This window comes from Rousettus aegyptiacus, unplaced genomic scaffold (assembly GCF_014176215.1).
Source record: "Rousettus aegyptiacus isolate mRouAeg1 unplaced genomic scaffold, mRouAeg1.p scaffold_m13_p_2, whole genome shotgun sequence".
Taxonomy (NCBI): domain Eukaryota; kingdom Metazoa; phylum Chordata; class Mammalia; order Chiroptera; family Pteropodidae; genus Rousettus; species Rousettus aegyptiacus.
The window spans coordinates 147,431,085-147,448,195 of record NW_023416295.1 but is presented as its reverse complement, the minus strand read 5'-3'; the positions used below and the strand labels follow the sequence as shown (position 1 = coordinate 147,448,195).

General features: G+C 30.8%; 1 protein-coding gene across 2 annotated transcripts in view; it reads left to right on the top strand.

The window, feature by feature from the left end:
* PDE3A (phosphodiesterase 3A) overlaps positions 1-17,111 on the top strand; it is a 262,706-nt gene that overhangs the window by 154,841 nt on the left and 90,754 nt on the right. For both annotated transcript variants that reach the window (XM_016140458.2, XM_016140457.2), the window contains exon 2: positions 4,238-4,288. In XM_016140458.2, coding sequence (XP_015995944.2) covers positions 4,238-4,288 — 51 coding nt within the window. The remainder of the gene's footprint in view (positions 1-4,237; positions 4,289-17,111) is intronic.

Genomic DNA, 17,111 nt, shown 5'->3' with positions numbered 1-17,111 from the left:
CATTTCTGTCTTTTATCTAATCCCATGATAATGTCAAATGACTATTTTAGTCATCTGCAATTTAATACTGATACTACCTGTTTGATTCAAAGGATGTTTTGACTTTCTCATTGATATAATATTAACATCAATTTGTACTTAATTCTGAAATTCACTGGGCAAGTTCTCTTTACTATTTATTATAACTAACCATTTATTTATTTTTTTTATCTTCGACATTAGTCAAGAGACTGGGGATAAGAAAGTGTCTAAGTACTTCCCAAAATATTTTGCCCTATGGTTCTGTTTTAAGAGGAATATGTTCCAGTGGCCAAGTGCTTCATTTTAATTTAAATAATCTGTAATATTAAACAAGTCAGGCAGTTTATCACACTATAGATTTTTTTTTTAAGGAATACTGAAAATATTCTGCTTATTAGTCTTTGGTCCACAATCTGAGGACAGTCCTCTTAAGACAGCAAAATAAATTCTGTGTGCAAATAGGATAAAAATTCATATGCTATCATGTACTAACATGAAGCTGATCTTCATTCCCCCACACTCCACCCTACCTACCATCTGTGCCAAATATGCTATCATCATGGAGAGATACAGGGATGTGATATTCTATCTAGCCCCTACCACCACCTCTTTCTCTGCATTTAAAAAACAAATTATGCAAAACTATAGCAAACCATGTATACCAACACCGAAATAATTAATGCTGAATTTTGACTCAGATTATTTAATTCAAAATAGATTTCTAATGGTAAAGCCTTTGTATGATTTCCTCAAATGCAAAGAGAAAACTATCCTATTGATTTTTATTGAATAGAGAACATTCCAGTATCTGATTTCAGAATTCATTCCTTTTTATATTATATTTCACTTAGCATGCAGATTTCTATGATTTTTTCATTGCTTTGAAGAAAGTAATAGTATACATTTTAAAATATCACATGCTTGGTTAACTCAGACTATTAAAATATAATATGATATTGATATATAATACTAGAATATAATAGAATTCCTTTACCGTAAATCTCTCTCATTCATCTCTTGTATAATTCTGGGAAATCTCTGCAATACATAAATTTTTGCCACTTTTGCTGTTTTATATTTCAGAAGAAAAAGTCTGATTTAGACAGTGAAAGTTTGAAAATTTATTTTATAAGTTCTGGTTTGTAAATTAACAAATTTATCTTCTGTAGTAAGTGATGACACAAATAAGTCTACATTTTGAATGTTTTTGTTCTGATTAAAAATCATTATCTTTAAGATAGTTAATGACAGAGGACAGTGAATTCTGTGCTTTTCTTATTTTAGTTCTGATCCTGGCTAAATATTACCTTCTTGACTGACACTATCTATCATTATCAAATATTTTCTCTTATAATAGTATATTATAGATTACAATTTGTACTTGTAGATTTATTTACCCCTTTTTATTGTGAAACTCATATACAGAATTTACCAAGTTATCCTGCTAGTTTAAACTCATTTTCAGAGAGAATGACAGTCAAAATAGACTTTTAGAAAGTATTCTCTTCAGCAGATTTAGATAAAACATAAGGGAGAAGAAGCCTTCTGCTTAAAAACATTTTTTTCTCTAATGGACTAGTGCTCAGGTTTATTGTTTCTTTAAAATTGCCAAGATAAGCATCTCATCTTCCTATTCTGTTAGCATCTTCTTATTATTAATGAAAGGCCTCAATAAGGCAGATGATCTAAATGTGTCAAGAACCATTTTTGATTGTTCTAGTGAACAACTAATTAAATGTTAATGTATTTTAAAATCAGATTATTTTATTAACTAGTATCTGTTAAATTTATGGCAATCAATATTAAATTAAGATTAATGAATATTTACTATGAGATGCAATGCTAATAAATATAGAAATTTTAAAAATTAAAGCATTAAAAATATTAACTATTTTAGTATTCAATTTTAAGTGATGATTATCTGGGCTAATTTTTCCGAAATCATGTGCTTGCTAAACTATAAATCATTGCTTTAATTTACAAAGCTTACAATTATTGACTATGTCTTATTAAAAATGAATAATTTAAAATTACTGTTATAATTTTTATTATACATGAGTGTTTCTCATACACATTTTTTAAAAGGCTCTGAAAGCCAAATTTTAATTGCTATATATGTATATTTTTTTTGTACTATAATTTATTGGATAGTTCTTTTGTTGGATAATACAGTGATAACACATTGTAATTATTGGATTTTTACATTTTTATTTACTGAAACACATGGCAAGAATTTTAAAGTGTATGTAATATGTATTAAAATATTATTTTTATATATGAAATATGTATACTGTATGTCTATGTATATGCTTACTTATCTTATTAAATCCTCACTAATATTCAACATTATTAATTTGCTAATTTAATAGGCAATGGTAGTTTTTTATTATTATTTATAGTGAAATTTTTTTACTTCCAATAAAATTATTTTTTTTCCCACAAATCTACTATTGATATTTATTCTATGAATTGTCCTTATCCTTTCCCAAGTTACCTAAGGTTATGTTTCTTTCAAGTTGGTAGAGGTTTTAATGTACTGAAGGCATTATGTGTTTATTGCAGATAATTTGACAATGTGACATTTGTGCTGACATTTGAAGATTTTACATAATTGGATCAATTGATCCTCTGTGTATGTTTTTTTTTTTTATTAAGTTGGAAAATCTTTTTACATTCTAAGGTAATTTAAATATTTACCTGGATTTTATTCTTTTATACCGATAGTTTCATCTTTCTAAAATTTAAATCATTTTTATCTATCTAGAATTTATATTTATGTTTATTATAATGTTCAACTGTAATTTTGTTTTCAAAGAATCTATTTCTCTTCTTTCATTTGTTGAATTCTCAAATGTTAATTGATTTTTTAAATTAGTTTCAAGTATACAGTACATTGGTTAGACATTTATATAGTTTATGAAACAATTCCCCTCATTGATTTTTTATTTTCTTTTTCATATTTTGTTGCTATATGTACATGAGTTTATTTCAAAACTGTCAACTATATCTCATTCATTTATATTTTGAGTCTTAAGTTATTATAATTGGGTTAATTTTTATAATATATTTTAATAACCACTAGGGTATTTGTTATCTCATCTAATATTTTCTGATTCTTTTGTTTATTCTCTCAGATAAAATTAGATTCTTGTTTTTCCACTTTCCTTGAGAAATATGATTAGTTTTTGATTGAAATTAAATTAAACTTGTAAATTGGTTTGGGTAGAACTAAACACTTAAAAGTTTTATAGAATTCAACCTTTTTAATCAGGAGTATTATGTGACCAGTAAAGTCTTGCCATTTTCTATATATGGTAATCAAACATTTTTTTGGTAATGTTCTAAGATATTTTTTGTAGCTATTGTGAACAGTTTCTGTGTCATTATATATACTGGAGTCATGCTGTTATATAGAAAAGCTAATAATATATGTAAACACGTTGCATAGTCTGTCTTGTTGATGCGCTAGATTGTAGGTGGTGGGATTTCTTTAGTTGGTGCCCATGAGTAATGAGTGTGCTGGACAGCTGTGAAGTTTTATTCCTCTCAGTCCATATCTTGTATTTCCTTAATATTCTTCTAGTTAAATGTTACTTTTGATAAATAAATGTCATGCTGTGTAAGCAGAGTAGCTCAGGGCTATTATAACAATGGAAATAACTTGATAATGTCTTATAGTCTCATGAAAATCTAAGAAAAACTAAATTATGACTTTGGGGCTTATTTTACATTAATTTTACTTCTTAGAAAACTCTTATTTTGTGATATGATCAAAACAATTAAAAGTTATTGAAATATTTTGGTCTTCTGGTTTTTATCATTCATGATGGTAGACTAAGCTACATTAGTGAATTTCTTCAGCATATTTTTCTAACAAACTAGAAGCTTAATAATATGCAAATAAAGCTTAACATGGTTTAACATCTATCTGGGATATTCCTGACAAAGAACTGTAAAGCTGTACATTAGCAGACTCTTTTTGTCACACAATGCTATTAAAATATCTTAAAAATTACTAGCAGTTGAAATGTTAGCTACTAAACCAGAAGTTTCTTACTTTATGTGTGTTCATTTATTCATGATGGCTATTTAGTAAAACATTTCTATTAAAACATACATTTCAAATGCCTAATTATTCTTTAAAAGAAAATGTAAAACTATTTGCCTTGTAAAATAAGTATATTTAATTTACCATAGTTGTTGTATTATCTTACAGCTCATGGGGCATTCAGAATGGGACCACAAACGAGGGCCCAGAGGATCACAGGTAAGTTTTTTTTCCTTTCCTTTTTTGCGTTTTCTTTCTTAACACTTTGAGCCATGAGATTTCTAAAACTGAAAAAATAATGGAGAGGAAGAGGCAAAATAATCATGCCATTTGTTTTTACTTAAGTTAACTATAATTAAAGTCTGGTTTCAAATCCCAAAGGCAGAGGCCAGTATATTCCTTCTAAGAGCTTTCTGGTATCCCAGATTGACTGTGTTTATATGAATGTAGATTTTATATTCATCTTGTCTCTGCAGAATACATTTGATTAGCAGTCCACTCTCTTGATTTTATTCACTTCCTTTGATAAGTTTTCTAATGTATTTTCTTCTTTTCTTTATCTTCCTGTTTTGGGTTAAATATTTTGAAATATAATCAGCGTAAGTCCTGAACTAATTACAGATTTGTCTCTAAATTAACTGTCTTCGTCTTAGGGAAATAGAAAGATGAAAGGACCTATTATTTTGAAAAGAAACAAATTCTAAACCTTTCTATGTTACCAGACTGTTTTCATTGTCTTACTTTATGTCTTAGGCAAGGAGAAAAGCTTCCATGACGCATTTATGCTTTTTAATGACCTAATTAGACAATGTGGATTTGTTTTGCTTCATAATTACTTTGCCTGACAGAATAAAGACTGAGTTTTACCCTAAAAAAGTTATCTCTCCTCATAGGATATTTTGTGAAGAAATACAAACATTTTTATCTCATAGCAGTCTATGTTTACCTGACTGTAAACATACCAAATGAAAATTAAGTAGGTGGAACATTTTTACCTCTGCTGCTCACATTTTGTATTTGCTGCTAAAGAAATATGGTTAAAAGAGAGCTGAATGTGTAATACTGTATATGAAAGTTCATTATGAAATATGAGATTCTCCCAAGTGTTTTACAGATCTGACGTGGGCCTGTGCTGCTGTCATTTAAGTTTACATGGATAATTATTTAATTTAGGTCACTGGGAAAGTAAGACTAAACTACTTAATTGTTTTTGGTTGATATTTTAATAGCTCTGGTTTAATTTTTGTCCATTATCAATTCGATTAGCAAATAATATAAACCAGTCTAATTAAATTAGGATTATACAAAAGAATTTATGCCTTGCTTTCCCTAACTCTCACTTCCCTTTTTCCATGTTCTCTGACAACTCTCCCTCTGTACACATCTGTAACATTTGATGTCAGAATTTTTTTGCAAGATTGGTAATGAAATGATGAAATTAATACACGGTAAATGTTTTGTGATTATAAACCAATAAAAACTAAAGATGAGCACAAGTAAGAAATTCCTGGTTTCTGATTATTGTCACCAAAGGGATTTTGATATTCAAAATATCCCAGGCAACTGGTTGAGGACATATTTCTTCAAAGTAATGTAGTGTTATAGAAAAAAAATATATTGTTAAAAATATTTAATAGTTATTTCCCACATGACCTATTTGACTATAACTTATCTTCAGGTTTGGATTGGTCATTTTGTCAATAGAAAGTGAAAAAAAAAAGTAGTTATAAAAGTACATTGTTTTTGTTAACTGTAAACATAAAAATCATAGTATGAAAATTTTAAAAAGCAGGCATATTACACAGACCTAGAAAACTTTAAAATTCTATATACGCACACAATATATGTCCATAAATAATATTTGATTATATTTGAAAGGTAGAGGTAGTTCCGAAAAGCAAAAGCATTAGAACATTCTTCCATGAATTACCATTATCAGCATCAAGGCCTTTCTTAGACCGCTCAACTAACTAACTAAGTATTCTAAACGTAGTGTACATTTGTCTCACTTGGATTGAACTCAGATAAATATTATCAAGGTAAAATACAAAACACACTTGAATAATTAAAAACAGTAACAACTATAACAAAAAACTTTTTTTTGGAAATTTCAAGTAAATTAATTAAGCATTAGATAATAACATCTTATCTAATTCCCACTGGGGGGTAAAAAAGAGCCTATATATATGTTTTAGATCATTGAGCCCCTTCTTACCTTGCTATTAGTTCCAGACAAGCTACATTTGAACACTATCTCTTAATATTTTACTAATAATCCAAGGCTTTGTTCAAATTCCAGCTCAGTTTCACTGAAGACAGGTTTTTAAGCACTTACTAGTGCACCATCAAGCTTTTAAGCATTGTAGTACGTCAAACTTTGAAGAAAAACTGAATGACAAGGTTAGTGCTTTCCAAGAGCTCCCAATTCGTGTTTGGAAATAAAGCGACACTTAAACATATAATTTTCATAGAGGTCAGAAAGGTAGATGTAATATTAAATATATAAACAAAGTGTGATAGGCATTTAGGAGGGACAGAATCTTTGTTTATCTCTAGTAGAACTGAGGACTACTTCTTAGAGTTGATGGTATCTGTGATGAGCCTTCAGGGATGGGTGGGTAAGATTTCAGAAGTATAAAAAGAGGGAGAAGTGGGTGGAAAAGCTTGAGGAAAAATCTGAACTGGCAGCATGTGGGACTCGTTCAGATGTATGCGAATTTGCTTTATAACTACTTTATAAAACACTATTGACTGGGGCCTATTGCAGGAACTACTGTGAAAGAATGATCTATTATTGATTAGATATGAGGAGGAAGTAAGACGAGTCAAGCATTTGAAACCCAAAGGATTATTGCTGTTACCATAGACCAGTTTATAGGGAAAATGTTGCATTGAGTGTAGTAGTGTTACGTGAGAAGATGACAATTCCAGAAGCGAATTTCAGACAAATACTTGAGGTCCTGTTCTGGTGCTCTGTAGCATGATTAGAGATGTCCATTTTGGAATGTTAAACTGTATGTGTGATAATTGAATTACATCAGTAGATAAATCCTGGAATAAGAACTTTAAAAGAGAAAAACAGAAGAAAGGCTATTTTTTACGGGAGACTTGCTATATGGGCTGTGAGAGCCTGAGGAGTGAAAGCATGAACATGGTCTCTCTAGAGACCAGTTGAAGGAGAAATGATGCAGAATCAAAACTAGTGCACCATCGAGTTAACACCAAGAGAGGGCAGAGACCACACACAAAGGTTCAAGAAAAGAAAAAACATGGGCAATGCCTTTGGATTTAGTGATTAGCATGGCAAGCCATTAGTGGCTACGAGAATGCCGTTTTGATCAAAAAGTGGTGGAAAGCAGAATACAGAAATTAAGAAGTGAATAGTGTAAGATAGTAGGTTTCTTGGCAGAATTTTCTTTTAAAAGAAAGGTAGGATTAAGAAATAAGTGGCAGAAGTGAGCGATATCCCTTTTTATGCTAAGGTGAGATGTATGCTTTCATAATTATTAATGGCAGAGAAAAAGAATCAGTGTAGAGAAGAGAACCCTAAAAAATTCTCAGTGGTGACCCGTTTAAGGACTGAGAAGATAGTGTAGTTCAGAGAAGGGAATGCCTTACTTTCAACATGACCTTTGTGGCACCTGTTTTTCTCATACCCCAGTTCCCACCCCAAACTCCTCTGTACACTCTAGTTCGGAAAAACTAAACTTGTTCTCTAAATGAACTACTGAATAGATCACCAAAAGCACAAATGAAGAGGCTTTAGAAAGAAAGTAGAGATATCTATACAAGAACAAGAGAGAAGAAATAGTACCAGGTATTACAAAGTGAAAGAAATACCGTGAGCCTCAGACTTAATTTTTTTTTTTTTTTTTGGTAGAGTAAGGTTGCATAAAGTTGGGGATATAATAGTGGAAAATCTTGAGTGGTAGAAAATATAGAAAGTAAATGTTTTAGATATCTAAAAAGGGGGACTGGCCTGATGTCTGATCATCAGGAAATGCAGAGAACTATTGCAGATGTGAGGAGTTAGATGGCTAGACAAATTTTAACCTATTTTACTTTGATTCAAAAACCATCAAACTATTTCAGGCATTTTTTTTTTTTTTTTTTTTTTGAGGCTGAGGAGTCAAAAATGAACTAAATAACTTTGGCCTCCAAAAGCATATAGCTTTTTCTAAAGTCAGCCTTAGTTCACAGGATAAACAAATTGGCTAGTATTGAGGACATTAATCATTACTATGATGAATAAGCTCCTGACTTTCTCCCTACATTCTTATTAAATAGATTTTCTCAAATTTGACTCAGTCTTCCAAAATTATAACATATGTGCGTCATCACAGTGGATAAGAAAGTGTATCTTTCATTTCAAATGTTTATCATTTAGAAAAATACATATGTTGCTTCAAGTAAATTCCAATACTTAATTGCATATGACTCTGGACTCAGCGAGAATTTAATGTAAATTGATGTATTTATTCTTAATAATTCCCTGACATCATTTGTCAGCTCACAGCTTTCTGGCTGATTCTTCTTCTTCTTTTTGAAAGTATGTTCTCTCAAATAATAGATCATCCAAATTAGGGAAGATGCTAAAGGATAAATAAACTTCCAGCAGCATACAGTACTCCTTTATCTGGCTGTGTTTCCAGTAATACCAAATCAAGTCAGGAGATGAAATTCTCAGAACACAATTAGTTGTTTTTCTTTTTCTTTTAAATTCTTGAAGACAGGTTTTCCAGTGAGGAGTTGAGAGAGGCAATAGAAAATCGATCCATGAAAAGCTTAAAAGTGGTGGTGTGGTGAGTTCCAAGAAGCCAATAATTTACTTATCACTTCGTTGAGGGTCTTTGTGGGAAAAGATTGCTTCAATTTGTGAATCTATAAGCTTTCTAACATTTTAATGTACTGTGAATCATCAGACCCTTATTTATCAACAGTGTGAGACTAAGAGATTATTTAATCATTTGATATATTCTTGATGATTTACTGACTGTTACAGGCCTTGTCAACTGGACCTCAGACCTCTTATTGAAGAAACAACTTTTTGTATGATTTCTCTAATCTTCACATGATTGAAGTATTCCTTTAGACAATGAAAGTCTGGTTCATATATGTCTAAATAATTGAAGCATTATATACAATACAAGAAGATAACCAAATATTCTGATGGAGGAAAATGTTAATAGAAGAACTAAACTGTTAGTATGCTTTAAAATGACCTGTATTCTATTTACTAACGTGGCTTTAATTGTCTATCATGTACTGAAGGTTCCAAACTATAAAACTTGTGGAAGAAGAAGCATTTACTTAGATCAGTTAGCTTTCGCAGCACTGTCTTAAGTCTCAAGGATGAATTTCAGTGGAAAGTTATTATACCTCAGTATGTTGTCTATTTGTGTATTCAAGAGAATGGGGTGTGTTGATAATGACTCCTGAAGTTGATGAACCTAAGGATTTGCTTCCTAGTGGTCTAATTCAGTGGCAAATCAATTATTTTCTGGGTTAAATAATTTTTCTCATAAGAGAAAAGTAATTTAAATGCCTTCCAGCTTTACCTGGAATAATGTTTTATAAATTTATTAACATTAACTCCATTTAATACGTTTTAGAAAGACAACTATCCAGATTTCCCAGGAATTTCTTCCCAGGGATTAATGTGAGCAGATTGGTAGTTCGTCATTATAGCTCCCAAATGCCGGAAGTGTTACCTGAGAGTAATTCATGCCCTAGATGAAGCTGGCTTCCAGTTTTACTTTTTCTGCAAGCATGGCATTATTTACTGATATTTCCTTCTCCTTTCCCCCTTTTTCATATATTAATCTAATGACTTTTACACTGGTTTAGAATTGTTCCAATAATTATTTCATTCTTTTGGCAACTCTCCAAGGAAAGTTTTTTTTCTTCTTCTTCTTTTTGGTTGTTGTGTTATATAATTTGTTTAAATTTTGTTTATATGGACAGGGACCACATACCAAATATATATTGTCTGGGCCCTACACATCTTAAGAGTGGCCTTGTCAACTCATACAATAGTGACTGGAAAAGACCTACTTGTTTAATACTTATCGAATGACCCTTTTATCTTGGGGACTGGATACCATTTACACGACACATACACTGCCTTATGTTTGTTTTTGTTAAATCAGAAACTTCTAGGATGTTATTTTAAATAATACGAAGATGAGTATTTCACACCCATCTTGTCCATTAAATCCTCCTCTAAATATTTTAAATTTTACACATTAGTCATATCTGCACTGTTAGATAGTTGCTTTTACACTCCACTTCTTGTTCTGTGAAATTGCTTTTATCTAGTTACAGTTGAGTGTTATGACTTTAATTTTCATTGACAAACTTTCTAAGACATAGTTTTAGAAAATTTATCCTGATAGGGATATATTTGAAAATGCATTCATAGGAACAGCAGCCATTGTGTCAAGAGCATTTAGAGACATTTCTCTTTGTCTTTGTCATAAGAGAAGGAAAAATGTGTTTCTCTTTAACAACTGAAGCCAGTGGTTAATTACTTCTCAAGCATCTCTGGTTTCTCCCCAGTAGATGCCAGTAGCAAACTCCCCATCCTCCAGTTGTGATCATGAATAATCACTTCAGACATTGTCAAGTGTCCCCCTGGGAGGCAAAATTGCTTCCGGTAGAGAACCATTGAGATTACAGCATAATCTCTTTGCCATTCATATAGCAGATAATAAATAAGTTTTTACTGATTAATTTTGACACTTCATATAGAAAAATGTGGAAAATGCTTTTTTAAGCATTTATGCTTTCAAGCTTTCAGGCTCCATCTTTACGTCTACCAAAAAGTAATTTTACAGAGCGTATTTATTTCATTGTGAAGTAGTTTACTCACAGTAGAATCATGTCCTAGAAAACTGGGAGGAAACAATGTACTCTTTCCACACTTTAATCATTCAAGTGATTCAGAGGAGTGAGCAGCCTGAGAGAAAATGTGGCTCTGCCCAGACAGGGATTTCACAGAACACGTGTTTCTGGTGAACCGATGAATGACCTTGAGTAAGTCATTCTTTATTAAAGGCCCTCGTCTCTCTAAAAGGGCATTGATGAAGATGAACAGGAATCAAATAAGTTCACATAAATAAAAGAGAAAGTTGCCACTGGCACTTATCCTCCTCCCTCCCCTTGTTTATAGATTAGTGTACATGTTGTTTAATGTTTATTGAATGACCCTCTTATCTTGGAGACTGTGGACATCATTCACATGACACATTCACCGCTTTATGCTTGCTTTTTCCAAATCAGAACTTTTTGGTATGTTATATGAAACAAAACAAAGAAATATAATAAACAGCTATAGATGATGAATGTTTATCTTCAGGGGCTGTAAATAGCTTAAACGGTAGTCAAGGTACACAGAACCACACTTTGAAAGAAATAAAAACAATAATATGTAACACTGTAAGCCACAGGTTATTTCAGATCACATTAATTATGAAATTCTTTTTTAGATATCTTAGTGTAAATATTAAGAAAATTAATTGATGCAAGTATTTTATAATTAAATTCTTTTAAAGTAAATATAGACATTCTGAAAAATAATCTTGCAGCGATAGCCTTCCACTTGCTAGAATAACAGAAGAAAGATATGCTAACTTGAGAACTGTTATTTATCTTTGAATTGCAATATCTGACAAAAGGAAATAATTTTATTGCATGCTAGGTGATTTTATGAAATCTCTGGCATAGAATAAGATCTTATGCCTCATTAATTATAGAAGAACACTCTAAAAGGAAGATGGGTTTTAAAATTTTTATTCCATTTATAGATAAAACTGATGAAAAACAGTTGTGCTGAATTTCATTGGATTTACATAGGAGACAAAAATCTAAGACCAGGATATACTGACTAGAACAAACCAGCAGATAGATTGGTAGGTGAAGGTGAGGTGAAACAAAGAAGGTCATATGGCAGTTAGGAGGCCAGTTGACTAGGAGTGAATTAAGGCAACAAGAATAGGAAATGACTGATTTTTTAAGGTGAATATGGACATCTGTATTGATATAGTGAGATGCAGGTTTTTGGTATCTTCTTTGCACAGTCCATAGAAATTTGGAGATAGTAAATGTTTTTATTTAATTTTTTTGTAATGCATATCCAGGTTATATAAAAATATGCATTTCTAATATATAACAATTTTATTTATGGCATAGGAATTTTTCTTTACTTCCATTCTAGGGTCACACTAAAGGATTATTTAATAGCATTTGCTGTAGATTTTATACCGTCATCAAAGCTATTGATTTTTTACAAAATTTAAATTGAAGAATGAAAGTTGTTTGACAGTCCCATTCTTAGCATTAAGTGATTGTCCCATTTTTGTACAGAATGTCACCATTGTGTGAAAATTAGTAAATCCAAGGAACTGGTGCTTGTAATTACATAGCAAAATCCTGGAACAGCATTAGAAATATTCATGAACCAAAATTATCTCAGAAGTCATAAAGATGAAGCTTCTTGTCAGGTTTTATTTTTCAGATCATAGAAAGTTTTTCTGTTTTTGCTTTGTTTTTGTTTTTGTAGTGATACTTTATGCAATAACCAATTCCTGGAAAAATCTGAGCGTTACAAGTTAATGAGTCTCCTTATTGGAAATCTGCAAGTTATCAGACTTGAATCCAAATAGTTTGCTTGCTGAATTCTGTGGACCTTTGGTTAAATACTTCTGGGTGACAGTTTACACTTGGATCTCTACAATGATTTCCATTTAGAATTTTGCAACCATGTTCTTATCAAATTATTCTAACCCCAAGTCTACAAAATGTTGTTTGTACATCAGGGATACACACTTACAAGATCAATAGGAAACATAGTTTTGGAGAAAAATATCTCAGGAAGAGATAGTGAGGGAGACAAATGGATGGAGTCAAAATTTCAAAAGTAAACCAGTGTGATTAGTCAGGAAGATAAAGAACTGCAGGCATAAAAGCTTAGCTCTCAAAGGGCTGAGAGCAAAGGAATAAAAAGAAGTTGTCTATCAAAGATGATGCAGAAGAGATCCAAGAGAAAAAAGGATTAATAAATAGAGAAAAGGTTATTTTATGAAGCAAGATAAGGACATGGCCACGTTGAGAATGTTAGGAACATACATAAAAGCCCTTTGATTCTGGGCATCATGATTTGGGGGTTTGATATGTCAGAAGCCCAGGTCTACTGCTCATTATTCCTGGTCAGGATTATGGTAATTCACTGCCATAACTTGTTGATGTCTCCTCTGGTACTTCAAAAATGTAGCAGTATAATGCATGTTTGGCTTTTATTTATTTTTTATTTTTTAGCCTTTGTATGGTTTTTGAAAAATATTTCAATGCACCAAGTAAGTTTCTGAAATCTAATCCTAGGACAGTTTTGTTTTCTTTTTGATGTAGAAGCATAGCTTGACTTTAAATAAGTTTTGCTAAATAGTATAATTCCAGCAGTAAGTTTTATTTTATGTTGATTGTGGCAACACAACACACAGTAGATTTTTAATAAATATTTCTAAAATAAATGAAAACATTAGAATTTATAAATTTAGAGTTTAATTTGTTCAAATAAGTTTTGCTAAACCAGTGTATCTTGAAGGAATTTTTATTAATTTTAATACAATATATCAACCTCCTAGGATTTAGAGAAATTATTTCTAAAGCATAAATAATATGGCCAAAAGTCTTTTTGTTTTATTTATGCTATTCCTCTGCCTTTAAGCTTCTCTATCTCAAAGCATAGAGGTACGTTGAGATCACCTCGTTTTAATATCTTTGGTGCTATATTGTAGGTGATATTTTATTGCTTGAATTGTAAATTGACATTAGGGTATGTGGAAAACATGTCATGATAATATGAATTAAGGAGAAGATAGAATTTAAATATATACTTTTCCATATAGGAACATGTGTTCCTCTCATTCTCCAAGCCAGAGTGGCTCCTTCCTCCTTCACCCATTTTTTTCTTTGCTCCCATAATATGGACTTTTTAAGCACAAGAGTGATGGTGTCTCACGCAGCACAGGGATCTGAAATTTACATAAGGACTTTAATAGAAACTTGTAACACATGATGGGACGAGGCTTTTCACTATTTTTTGCCATTTATTTGGCTTAAAGCCAATGGAACAAACTGAACTTGGCATTGCTATTTCTGTTCAAAACAAAGAAAAATATATAATTTTACCATTACTTATGTTTTGATCTTGGCACTGTGACTTTTGTTTATGGAAAAAGACAGGAGAGGAAAATGAATTATTTTAACTTCACATGATAATTATACCAAACCAAAATTTCCTTAAAAAGCATTTTTCTTATTTTCTTATTATAATACAGATTGCTACCAACTCAGTGCAAACTGGAAATGAAAAGTAATATTAATATCTTCTTTAAATAACATAGATTTAAATGCTTCACTAAGGTTACATTATATATACTCCATTAGAAGACAACTAGTTTCTGTGCCTATGCATGAATAAGGGACACCTTTCATTTTGTTATGAATGTTATTTCCTCTTGATAAATTCTTATAGCAAAAAAGTAAAAGCATTTAGATTTACTTTCAATAAAAATGATAGCTCACACTTATTGTTAAGCTCTCTTATAAAGGCTTTATGGACGTTTTTAACTACTTTAAAATATTAACTATTCTTATCTGGAGTGAATTTCTTCCAAATACTAATAAGAAATAATAGGAATATAAGTAATGTCTCTGAATTCCAAGTATTTAAAGGAAATACTGTTTCATTATTTTATGCACTAGTGGTCATGGCAATTTTAATTGTTAGATGTAGTATAGGAAGTTTATATTCTTGGAGCGAATACTGTATTATATATATGTACATAGTTAGAACATAAGAGTTGTTATGTTACATTAAATATAAAATAGTTGAAGCCCTTCTCTCTTTATTATATTATATAATATTTCAAACATGCAGCAAAGTATAATGAACAGTGCACGAAAGCCATATACATACACTTAGATTTAATAAATATTAACATTGTGCTATATTTGATTCAGATTTTTGTTAATCGATAGGTAATTCCTTAGAAAAATTATTACACTTTTTCATAATGCATAAATTTTTTCTCATTAGTATATATGTGTTTAGTTAAATTTATTTCACAGCTTTTGACCATATAGGAATTTACAGAATATGGAAACATTAGAGTATGGAAAAGAATTAGAGAATATGGGAAGGAACATGGAAAAAATTAGTTTTTCAAAGAGACAAGTAACATGTATTTTTTTTTTTTAAGCAGAGCAGATTGATAAATATGTATACAAAAGAATCTACTTTAATAGCATTTGGAACAAGCTGGTATATGGCTACTTACTAATTAACAAATATGTATCAAGAAATGGGTTAACATAAATAAGTAAGTGTAGTCATAAACTTTCCCTATATTAAAAACATAATTTTTAATATTTGGAGATATTAAGAAAAGAATACAAAAAAATTTATTAACATTACATATTTTATTCTAAATAGATTACCTTTGTTAACCAGACAAAATTTTTAGAAATTATATGTTAAGGGATGATTCTTGTAATGATTACCAGATCAACTTCTTAAAATCGACTTTATATAAAGAAACTGTAAAATTGGGAACTGATATTATTATATATTGCTACAGTGTCTTCTAAAAGTGTTACTTTTCATACATTACATGTAAATACTTAGTGATTATTTTAACAGCTTAAAAGATGAAGATGTTCTGTATATTTTTATTTTTAAAGTTAATTTAATCATTTATGTGGGAGTTAGGGTTACAGATAGTCTATTCATCTCTTTCATAACCTTTAAGGGTTATCAGATTTGCATAAATTGTAGAATAGTTTTTGCAGAGTAGAATCAAAGAATACAACAAAAATTATAAAACCCATTATGGCACCACCATATTTAACACATTTGCCAATGACTACTGCAGACAAAAAAAATGTATACTTGCATGTTAGCATTAAAAATGGAATGCATAGTTAATGAGTAAATGACAGAATAAGGGTATAGAATAAGGGTACTCTTATTTAACTCCAGTTAAATAATATGCTAATAAGATTAAACTGAAAAGGAGAAAATAATAGTTTGCATCTAAGTTTTTAATGAAATCCCAGTATGGAAAGTATCTGCATATTGGTTTTTAAGCAAATGAAGAAACAAAAAGTACGGTTTAAAAATATAGGTTGACTTCAGGCTTAACGTCATATGACTTTTATAACATCAATTGCAACCTTGGGCGTCATTAGCAGTAGTAGTTATGGCACAAAGGGATTAATTCAATAAAATCTGCACTAGCCAGATGACACCTGCCATATTCCATTCAATTCTATATGTCAGATCTCAAGAAGGATATTGAAAATCCGATGCACTTGCACATAAGATCAGAGTGTTTAGAAACAATATGAGAGAAAAGTGTACTTTCTTGAGCCATCAAAAGTGTAAGGATATAGAAGGGGGAGTGAGATTTTTTTTAGTCCTACAAGATACAATTTAGACAAATGGATAGAATACAAGTGCAGTCAGATTCAGATTTTGATCAAATATGAGGAAGACATTTCTGACAGTTCAAATTGATTTAGAAATAAGATAATGGTTTTCCTGAATATGAAGTTATTTAAATGATGATTATGCAGTAAAATTTCTGTTAGTCTAGATGAGCTGACTTCCTAAGAATGTGTTTTTCTGACTGTTTCTGAACAGTGATGAGTAGTCCAAGATACTAAAATCTCAATCTCCTAAGCTCTGCCTCAGAGATTCAGAGAAGAGTCCTGCAACTGTGCTCTTTATTTGATGGAAATTTTCAAATATAGGCCAACCATAAGTTTTAAGCTCACATCTCGACTGTATTCTGTACAGATCAGAATGGTCATTTCCCCTTGGGGAGCAATTTTGAAGCAGTCATTCCCATGGGTTAGCAATATCCATTCTGCATCACCTAAGGAGCTTATCAGAGATTCTCATTGACAAGGTTTAAGATGGAGCTAGGAAATCTTCCTTTCAAAATGTTTTTCAGGTGATGTGAAAAGTGTCTATATTATT